The sequence below is a fragment of the Crocuta crocuta genome, unplaced genomic scaffold (genome assembly GCF_008692635.1).
Source record: "Crocuta crocuta isolate KB4526 unplaced genomic scaffold, BGI_CrCroc_1.0 scaffold101, whole genome shotgun sequence".
NCBI classification, from domain to species: Eukaryota; Metazoa; Chordata; class Mammalia; order Carnivora; family Hyaenidae; genus Crocuta; species Crocuta crocuta.
Genome location: NW_027527956.1, coordinates 1392900 through 1404014, shown reverse-complemented (window position 1 = coordinate 1404014; position 11115 = coordinate 1392900). Strand labels below are relative to the sequence as shown.

The 11115-nt window shown below is 40.0% G+C and overlaps 1 protein-coding gene across 1 annotated transcript in view; it reads left to right on the top strand.

Annotated features, from left to right (window-relative positions):
- Window positions 1-11115, top strand: part of RTTN (rotatin) — a 165538-nt gene that overhangs the window by 46366 nt on the left and 108057 nt on the right. Inside the window, exons 18-21 of the mRNA XM_077752674.1 lie at window positions 2414-2585; window positions 4109-4208; window positions 6763-6851; window positions 7456-7573. Of these exons, the coding sequence (XP_077608800.1) occupies window positions 2414-2585; window positions 4109-4208; window positions 6763-6851; window positions 7456-7573 (479 nt within the window). The remainder of the gene's footprint in view (window positions 1-2413; window positions 2586-4108; window positions 4209-6762; window positions 6852-7455; window positions 7574-11115) is intronic.

Below are 11115 nucleotides of genomic sequence, written 5' to 3'. Positions count from 1 at the left end.
AAGGACGGCGGTGCTCCAGCACGACACCGAGAGGAGGCCCGTGCGTGACGGACCCCCGGGCGCTTCCGCGACCAGCCCCGCTGTCCAGCGGGTGTCCCCGCGCTGGCGCCGAGGCGGCGGGCTGGGTCCGCGGGCAGGCCCTGGAGCCGCAGGGACGCACGCGGTGGCTTCTCCTTAGACATCGTTAGCCTCTCTTTCTAAACATTTGTTCTGGAAATTGAGCCTTCATAATAGTGTAGTGGGCCGGGTGACCGTATACCGGATTAACTAGGCATTTTAATCTAGTTTGTCCTCTTATTTAGGAAGCTGAAAACGTTTGCTTCTCCACCATTAGTGTTAGGTGTCGTTTAAACTAAACAAAAAGAGGAAAAACATTGTCTTCTTTCCCTCTCTGTCAGGGCGACACGGATCTTGTCTTGCTTTCCTGAGGGAGCAGGGTTAGATTTTCCCTCACTGAGAAGGGAAAAGAGCTCACAGTTACGAGGGGTAAGCAGTGGCGAAGACGAAGCCGGTGGAAAGGCTGGGAGGATCAGACGTCCTTTTGACAGTGGATCATTTGCTTTCCTCTAACCTGACATCAGGATAGTACAGTGGCTTCTTTATAAACAGGTGATTAGACTGAAAAGTAAGGAAGTAGGTGGAAATAGTCTAACACGCTTAGACAACGTTGGGAGGAAAGTTGAGAGAAGAGACAGTAACCCTTCCAGCCTAGAGGTGAACTTCCATGGAGTGAAGTGGTGCAGGCAGAGGAGGCGTTAACCCCCGCTCCTCAGGGGTTGGCCTCCACAGGCCTCCACCTCCGCAGGCCTCCGCAGGACTGGGTGGTGTCTCTATTAATGTGCTAATGCAGTACACTTCACCCCCAGATTTGGTGGGGGTGCGCCTCTGGAGGCCTATAGTCTCCAGGGAAACAAAGACTGACGTATCAGGCAGGACATTGCAAGGACTTAGCAATCCCCTCCCTGGGGCCCTGGGCCAGGCCAGACCACTCTCCCAGTAAGGTAATTCTCTGTCACTCAGAACTCAAAACAAACCATTGCATATTTGTTCTCACCTGATGAATTCTACCTTATCCCATCAGCCCAGAAACTCCATGTGGGCAGCAACCCTGTCCCCTGGCTGGTCGTTATGTCCTTAGAACTTCATAGAGTGCTGTGGACATAAATATGCTCAAAACATATTTGTTGAAGGAAATAAATGGAGTAACTAGACTCAGGTGCCACTTGCTAAACCTAAAAAGACGCGAAGTTTACATCCTAGAGGAGATGCCTAAGTATATGCTTCCCACATTCCAGCGCAGCCTTCTCACTAGGGTTGTGCCTGTCCGTAAACTGACAGCCCCAGAATTTAATACAGGTGGCATTGGCTTGTAGTGAAGGCAAAAGAGAAGCATCACATAGGTGTCTTGGTGTTCTAACAGCAGATGGTACAGCGAGAAAGTAGCCTGACTGCTTACAGTGGCCCAGTTTTTATACAGTTCAGGAACCTGTCAGAGTAGTGGTAGATCCTGTTGTCTCACTGTCTCTGACTCAGTGCCCTTTGTCTACTTGATGGTGTTTTGTTTTTCCGTTTCATCCTCTAATGGTGTGCAGTATTTAGTCTTCTGTTGAAATCTCCCGCCTCTCCACTGAAATGACCTTAATCCTAATCCATTCCAGATAAAACAGAATTTTGATAGGAATCACAAATATTTGCATTTCCTTAATTTTTTTTAAGTTTGTTTATTTTGACAGAGATGGAAGGGGCGGGGGGAGAGAGAGAGAATGGGAAGGGAGGAGGGAGAAAGAGAGAGAGAGAGAGAGAGAGAGAATACCTCAAGCAGGCTCTATGCTTCTAGTGTAGAGCCTGATGTGGGGCTCAGTCTCACAGCCTGAACCATGAGATCACGACCTGAGCTGAGGTCAAGAGTTGGACACGTAGGTGTCCCTGCATTTTCTTATTTGAGAAGAATCTGTCTAACCCCATATAAATGTTTTCATAGATTGTTAAGACATCACATTTTGGTTAATAATATTACTTTCCTGGAGGTTTGACCTAATGTTTGTACTCCATTCACGAGTACTTGGAATCAGGAGTTAGGGATGTAATTTGCAGGTTAATCTATTGCAGCTGATTATGGTATTGACAATGGACTGTGAAGTTGATAGTCTCAGTGAGTCTGTCTCTTCATTTGTCACTATAAATTTATTGATTAATCTTTATTTCTGATGTTTATAGATACATAATTGAAAAAATAATTGTAGTTATACGCTAAATGTTTTAATAGAAAAATAAAGTACCATCGTTAGTAACGTCAGTATAAGCATAGCTAATAATTATGTTGATATACAATAATGCTTTGTAATTTTAGGTTTTTAAAATTTATAGGCCTTGTATATTACAAAATGTTGATTGAAACACTTTGTTTCTTTAGGGTCCGTTCACTAGCATTAAAGCTTTTAGCCTGTCATCTTACAAGGGAGGACGAGGCTCATATAAAACGCCCTTCGATAGATGCCAAACTTCTCTCCAGAGTAACTAATTTATTCATTGTAAAGAAACCTATCGAACTCAAATTGGATGACAGGAAAGAACTGATTATTAAGGTGAGTATAAGTTTCGAGTTTATCTTGTGCTTACTTGCTGTATTTGTAGATCAGACACTTTATGTCCCATTCTTCATTTGGTGTGTGCATCTGGGAGAAGTGCTTGCGACCTTCAGGCGTGGTTATTCACGGCAGTTTGAAGCTGTCTTCTGCTTTATCTGGCTTCTGGGTACATTTATTTATTGAATAAATATTTCTTGGATTTCTTTGGTGCTTACTACATGCCTGGCATTATATCCTTCCGTTTAACATATATGCTGGAAATGCAAATTAATTAGAATAATAATTAAATACAATATAGGCTTAATGTAATAGAAATTCTTTGGTGAGTCTTAAAAAAAATGGAAATAGCTGGTAAGTCAAAAGGAGACCGTTCCTATGACAAAAGTTATCAGCCTGTTCATTGTAAGAGGGAAAGAGTAATACGGGTGGCAAAGGGACTTTCCCTGAAATGTCAAAGTGGTTCTGGGATCTTGTCGTTTAGCTCTTTTCTAAATCTTTGGCTCTTCCTGTACCTCCGTAGGTGTAGCACCCATTTCCCTATCATTAGCCAGGACCGTACCCACATCACCCTGGGCCAGTGCAGGAGTAGATAAAGAAAGCTATTTGCATCATCATTGGTTCGTTCCTGTGCTTTGTAGCTTCTCTTATGACTTCAGGCATGCAGTCTGTCCGTTTTTATTTAGGTTTAGGCTCACCCCCCAAAGCCTGCGATGCTGTTGTACAGCCCCAGGTAATACCGTGGCGTTAAATGGGGAAACACCTTCAGTGTTCTTCCGGCCTAAGGGTCCAGCGCCGTGTGCCAGCCCTCGCAGGAGGGTTGGAGAACCTGCCCCTGAGCCCACTCCAGGTCCTGCGGGGCTCCCTGAGCGCTAACCGCTGGTAGCTGCTCCTGTGCCCTGTGTGAGATATGGGGGGCAGTGGGGAGTGGGGGTTCTAGCATGGTCTTCGTGAGTCCCTGCTAAGGCTAGAAGGTAGCAGTGGGGGGTGGACAAGTGTCATCTTTGTCCTTTCCCCTCCCTGTTCACCTTTGGGTTTGCCATCTCAGACCCTGGCCTGGCACATAGTGGCAGGGACTGGGTTGGGAGTGGCTAAGGTGGAGTGCTGGGCGGCAAGCCCTGTGCTCAGGGTGTCTGCGGGAGGCACGGTGGACGGCCAGGGCATTCTAGCTGGTGGCTTTTGGGAGCCACAGAGAAGTCCTGAGTCACGTGTCTGGGATCACTAATCTCGGCTTGCTGCCTGTGGAAATGTTACAGAGCGTGCGTGTTCTCTGTGCAGTTCTTAAAGTGGCTAATGGGTTATGAATGACCTGCTGGCAAAAACCTACATTAGGAAGAGACTTAGAGGATGTGATGGCTCTTTGTTATAGAACTTAAGTTTTCCCCAACGTAGCGCATCATTGCTGCAAATTTACATCACGTGAATATATCACTTAAGTGAAGTTGATTTTGGAGCTTTTGTTCTTATGGTATGAATTATAATTTGAAGTAGTTGAAAACAATTTATTTTCTTTTGTTTTTCAGTTGGAGACTGTTGAAAAGGTATATGAAATCTTTACCTCAGATGATATCAATCTTGTCTTGAGAAAGTCAGCCGCAGAACAGTTAGCTGTGATTATGCAAGGTACTGTCTTTTAAGGAAGGTGATTGCTGTATTGCCGAAAGTTGAATTTCAGGTAGCTAATCACATGCAGTGGTAGCAGGGGCTGCAAAGTGCGGTTCTGGGGGCCAGATGCAGGCTACAGCCTTTTTGTTTTTTTTTTTAATAGCCCTTAAGAATGGCTTTTACTTTTTTTTAATGAGTTAGTTTTTTTGAAAGAGTGAGAGCATATGTTTGTGAACAGAGAGGGAGACACAGAATCCCAAGCTGGCTCCGTGCTGTGAGTGCAGAGCCCAACATGGGGCTTGAACCCATGAACCATGAGATCATGACCTGAGCTGAAATCAAGAGTTGGATGCTCAACTGACTGAGCCACTAAGGTGCCCTGGTTTTTATATTTTTGAAGAGTTATTAAAAAAAAGAAACATAAAGAATATGTGACAAAGACAATAGGTGACCAGCAAAATCTACCATATTTTCTAGTTCTTTTCAGAGAAAGTTTGCTGATCCCTGGTCTACAGCACCATTATTTAACCAGTAGAATGTCATATGATGGAATTATCTTACTTCTAAAATATTGATGCAATTCTAACCGTGAATTTGATGTTCCTTTCTCAATTTACCTAGTACATGATGTTTTCAGTTCGTTCCATCCTGGGTAGAGAAATCAATCAAACAGTACTTTGTGGGCGGGTAAAATAAAAATAGTGCACTGTAACTATGTGTTTTTTATAAGGTTTATTTTAAAAAACAACCAGTAAAATATACTGTTAACTTTGTAGTGTTATTACATAGGTTTCCATTCTTTGGGTTAGTTTTTTTATTTTCCCTGTATGTGATGTATATATCTTTAATATTCGAGACAAATGATAATTTTGCACTTACATAAAAAGATTGTTTCTGACTTGGACCATGGGATATGCTTAATGTTCCTGCCGTGACATTAGTGGAAACTGGGATGAGAGAGTAATTTGAAAAAGCATATCCAGCATATTTGTGCCTTTAATAACAGTGATATAGACTGCAGAAAATAAGGCTCTAGAAAAATGTGGACAGCCTTAGCTAAGAAGATCAAAAAGCTCTTGTAGAGAGTATTCTTTAAGTATTGTTAACATTCCAAAAATAAGACCTATAATTTTGGTATACACTGTGTTGGCAGGTAGTAGAAACTTTTTTTTTTAAGTGGCAGCTAAAGGTAGTTATAGTCATAGTTACTAACTCAGTATCAATATGTGTACAGTGTTTATGTTTTTCTCATTGCATATTGTGTATATTCTCAAGGAGAGTATAGGAGAACAAGGTTTGTTATGAGAGATGTAAAATACTTACAGCTAACGTATAAGCAAGTAGAGTTCTTGTTGCTAGTAATAATTCTTTGTGTGTGTGTGCATGCGTGTGTGCGCACGTGTGTGTGCGCATGCACACATTTGTGTTTGTATGTGTAGGTCTCATTCTGTGTAGGCCGCTCTGTGCGTATGTGTGCACATGCACGTATTTGTGTTTGTATGTGTAGGTCTCATTCTAGGTAGGCCGCTCTAATAGAATACCACAGACTGGGTAGCTTATGAACAGCAGACATTTATTTCTGACAGTTGTGGAGGCTGCAAGTACAAGGTCAAGGTGCCAGCAGATTCAGTGTCTGGTGAGAGCCCACTTCCTGGTCTGTGGGTAGCCATCTTTCCCCTGTGTCCTCATAGGGGGCAGAGGCAAGGAAGCTCCCCCAGGCCTCTTCTGCAGGGGCACTCGTGTGTCCTAACTGCCTCCCAGTGGCCCCAATTTTTAATATCTCACTGGAGATTAGGTTTCAGCATAAGAATTTTGGGGGAACATAAACAGCACATAGCAGTGAACACACACACACACACACACACACACGTTACTAACAAAGAGTTAATATTTTTCAGAAGTACATTGAGTATGTAACAATCCCTTACCGTTTATATTTGCTGTTGGCAATTTGAGGTTAGAAATCTAAGAAGTTTGTATTTATTTATTTTTATGTTTTTAAGTAAGCTCAGCACTCAGTGTGAGGCTCAAACTCAGGACTCTGAGATCAAGAGTTGCCCGACTGAGCCTTCCAGGCGCCCTTGGAATCTGAGTGCTTATCAATAGAAAATGGCCATGTTGCCATGTATTAACATTATTTGTGGATGATTCTAAACATATTGATGTGATGGATTTGGAAAACAGAAGAATTGTCAATAAAGCAATATGAAGAAAAGAATTTGTCCTGTACAAATAAAAGGAGTCATTTATATACTCAGAATTCTAAGTTCTATATTATATATCTAAATTATATACTAAAATTCTAGTAGTTTTCAGGGTCTGAACTAGTTGATTTAATTATTCTTTTTAAATAGCTTTTGATTTCTACATTGTAGAAGTAAGTAGGATGTACTTGTTACTTAAAAGTTTTCAAATAGTTCAGATGTGTATACAGTAAAAGTTTAAAGTTATATCTAAATTCACCATCAGATGTAACTATTTTTAACAGTTTGAGTTTTGGTTATCTGTTCTGTATTTTTAAAACTTGAGACAATATTCTTTAACTCTTAGTAACTTTTTTTTGGATTTATAGATATTAAAATGCATACTGTGGTGAAAAAGTTACACTTAATTGACAAGATAATCGAGTATTTAAATGAATGTGTATGTCAAGATGGTGAGGTAAGACTAATATGTATCTATACATATTTTTACAGATTAATATTTTTATTAATCAGATCTGAAAGTAAATTCAGCTGAATTTGGGGAGTACTTCGAAATTAAATCCTGATTAACACCACATACCTTGTTTAGATTTTTATTTCTAAGAGTGAGATCTCTGTAAAGGAAAACTAATCTTAATTTTTTTAAAGGTATGTAAGTGGAAGTATATACAAAGCTTATTTTCAGTGGAAAATGATTCTTTTATTTTTAAATTTTTAATGTTTATTTTGAGAGAGAGAGAGAGAGAGAGACAGAGTATGAGTGGTGGAGGGGCACAGAGAGGGAGACAGAATCCAAAGCAGGCTCCAGGCTCTGAGCTGTCAGCACAGAGCCTAACGTGGGGCTGGAACCTACAATCTGCGAGATCATGACCTGAGCTGAAGTCAGTCACTCAACCAACTGAGCCACCCATGGAATCCCAGTAATTCTTAATATTTATTTGCCTTTATGTTTGACACAATTTTGATGAAAAAGTATAAAATTTAGAATAAGATTATAGTTTATTTTACCTTGCCTTAGAATTGCTGATAATAAAATAACTGTTTTTTTCTCTCCTGACCAGGTTATAGAGTGCTTGATACAGCCATGCCTCACTCTCTTGAGGAAGGTTCTTTGTGCTGATCCGGTCATGCGTATGGCCCTCTCACAACAGTCTTCTCTCTTGACCCTGTTATTCAGAGGTGAATAAAATAAGTTCTGCTAATAATGAGATCCGTCTTAAGTGTTAAGTGTTATTCTTTAAATGTAGGTAACATTTATTTCCATTTTGCTAACAGAATAACAGCATTTTCAGTGACTATGCTGCTAAAAATACCCATCACAGTGGAAAATGTTTCTTTTGTGGAGATTTCCCTGTAATCCTGTTACTGAGCAGGCCTCAGAACTGAGAAAGGCTGAAGCCTTTGATTGTTCTTTGCACATTGATGTGGCTGCATCTGGTGATCCCTGACCTGTTATCTACAAAGAGAGACAGAGCTGCAGCTCCCTTCCCTCCTGCCATGCTCCAGTGTCTCTTTCCACGGTGTTGGTTGGCTTGTGCCATCACATCCTGACTGCGGTGTGGTGTCCGGTCCTGTCATTAAACTGACATGAAGGCTATACACCTAGGGTGTGCAGAGTGGCCACTCGGTCGTCCTGAATGACTCTGAGCATGAATTTATTATATTATATAAAGTGTGATTGTGATTTTTAAAAACCCATTTTATTGTGTTTAGCTTCAAAGATTCCATGTAGTTCTCTTTTTCTTCCTTCTGACCATTCTCGATAGAGAGCTTGGTAACATTTGTGCCCTTTTCTTAGAAGTTTAGGCTACTGCTTTTAAATAATTCTAAAAGAGGCATCTTGATCAAATGTCTCAATATGCTTCACCTTGTTAATTATTGTAATATTTATGTTCAAAATATTATTCAAATATAGATCAGAATGTAGTCATTTTATTTTAGCATTTTCTTTTCTTCTAATGGCTTCTGCTTTCCAAGTGAGGAGTACACAGTTTATTTGAGATAAGCATTGATAAAGGTCCACACCAGGAGAAGTTCTAAACAGACTTGGTATGTCCAGGCTCATACAGTCCTGAATAGGGTGTAAAATTTTACAAGTTTTACATAGATCGTTCTGAGGAAGAATAATAATTGTGGATCTCGAGTTTTCTTTAATCGAGTTAATTATCTTCCTGTGAACCCTATTCAGTAAAATTTAGTCCCTTGTTTATGTTTTCTTTTTTCTTTTCAAACCTAATTCTTACTTTTATTTACTCTTTCATCTATAAGTGTGATTTAAATTATTTAAGCATTCATGAGTGTTTACTAGATTCAAATACACTTTTTTCTTTTTAAATGTTTGTTTATTCATTTTTTTTGAGAGAGAGACAGAACATGAGTGGGGGAGGGGCAGAGACACAGAAACTGAAACAGGCTCAAGGCTCTGAGCTGTCAGCACGGAGCCTGATGCAGGGCTTGAACCCACGAACTGTGAGATCATGACCTGAACTGAAGTCGGATGCTCAACTGACTGAGCCACCCAGGCTCCCCGTCAAATACACTAAGGCAACATCATCTGTGTACCCTTTTAATATTAACAATTATTCTTTCTCATTGATGTTTGTGAGAACTACTTCAGTGAGTCTCAAAATGAATTACAACATCTCTTATAAATGGGTTTACTTTCAGGGCAAAATTAGTTTTGTTTTTTTTTTTCTAGGAGAGAGAGAGAGACAGTGTGAGCAGGGGAGGGTCAGAGAGAGAGGGAGTCACAGACTGAAACAGACTCCAGGCTCTGAGCTGGCAGTCAGCACAGAGCCCGACACGGGGCTCGAACCCACGAACCGGGAGATCATGACCTAAGCGAAAGTCGGACGCTTAACCGACTAAGCCACCCAGGCACCCCAGGGCAAAATTAGTTTTTTAACCATGTGTTCAACCAGGAAAATTTATTCCTCAGCAAATATTTATTGAGTATCTACTATGTGCAAGCTACAGCACTAGGCCTTGGGGATATATTTATTGACAAGCTTGGTAATTGGCCCTCTTGGAGCTTACAGTGCAGTTGGAGGCTTTGACAAATGTGCTAATACCGCCTATCATAGTGGAATTCCTGGTGCCAGAGGGAAGTGCTCTTCAGTTGATCGCACAGTGGGAAAACATGAGAGAATGCTTCCAGGAAATGTGGATCTAAGTTGGGATTTCAGAAACGAATAGGAGTTCAACTAGAGAGGGTTGATTTCCAGATAAAGGGAGCGGTAGTTATGTGTGAGAGAGAATGGTGTGTTTGACATGGTGGCTGGTCAGAATGCCTGGACTTTGGGGGCATGAAGGGAAAATGATGAGATGAGGCACAGAGGGCAGTTCATGCAGGGCTGGTAGGGTCACAGTAGGCAGCACTGAAAGCCATGTAATTACAAGTAAATAACTGGAGAGATGTGTGTTTTAGAAAGAATATTCTGTCCACAGCATGGCGAATAAATGGCAGGGGGATAATAAATAATCTTTCAGACACACTGCTTTTAATTATAAACTTTGTATCTTGACAGAATCTTACCTTGAGTTTCAGAGTTAGAAGTTAATTTAGAATTCCTTTATTACCCTGTCTTACAGTGAGGAAGTGGAGATCTAGAGAGATTTATCAACTTGGCCAAGGTCATAACCAGATAATGATGAAGGCAAGAGAAGAACTGAAACTTCTCACCTTTGCTGATTTGTTTTTGTTTTAAATAATTACAGAGCTTATACACCCTTATTGTAAGAGTTCAACTAGTATGGAGCAGTACAAAGTAAAATGCTAGAAGTTTCTAAAATTTTCTTTCTCAGTTTCCCCAAAGAAGAATGTGATAGGTATTGTTTGGCATATACCATTTGGAACGAACTTTTCTATATGCCCGTGTTGTATTTTTCATGAAATACTTAAGTATTGTGTTGCTTTTTTTCCAACTGAAAATGTCTCTTGAATATCCTTCCGTGTTACTACATGTGAGACTGCCTTCTTAAAAGCAAAAAAACTGAGTAGTGTTTCAGAGTTTCAGTTTGCCATATTAATATTAATATTTCTCCTAGGTTTTTAACTCTAACATTAATCCTATTTTATGGTCATCTTCTGCATAGTCTGTACTTGGAACTGCTTGGTCAAAGAAAGAGATTTTACCGGGTATATGGTTCAGGGCCCTTCCAGATCATTCCCACCCATGGTGTTTACAAGTACCTGTTTGCCTCACAATTGTGCTAACACTGAATATGTCTCATTTAAAAAATTCTTTAATCTTACTGGTGAAAATAATATCTCATTGTGCTATTTTTTTAACTTTTAGGGCAGGCGATTATCTTTTCATGTATTTATTACATATTCAAATTTCTTATTCTATGAATTGGCTATTTTTCTCTTGTATTTAATTTCCTTTTAGCGACGGGTAGAGTTTCCCTTCTATAACAACTAGAAACTTTATGCCTGATTTTGTATGAAGATTTTCTTCTAAGCTTTCTATACTTTTGATGTATTTATTTTTCTATCTTTAGCCTTAAATATTTTATGAAAGTAAATAAAGCTTTTCTGTTAGAGCAACTGAGCTTTTCATCGTGCTCTATAAAGGAGAGACTTCTCCATTTCCAAATTCTAAAGAGGCTTCTATTTTTTCTGTTACATGTTTATAGTGTTGTTTAAAAAATGTAGATCTTTATCTAGAATTGATTTTGATATATAGTGTAAGGTAGAGATCTACTTTTTTCATATTTTA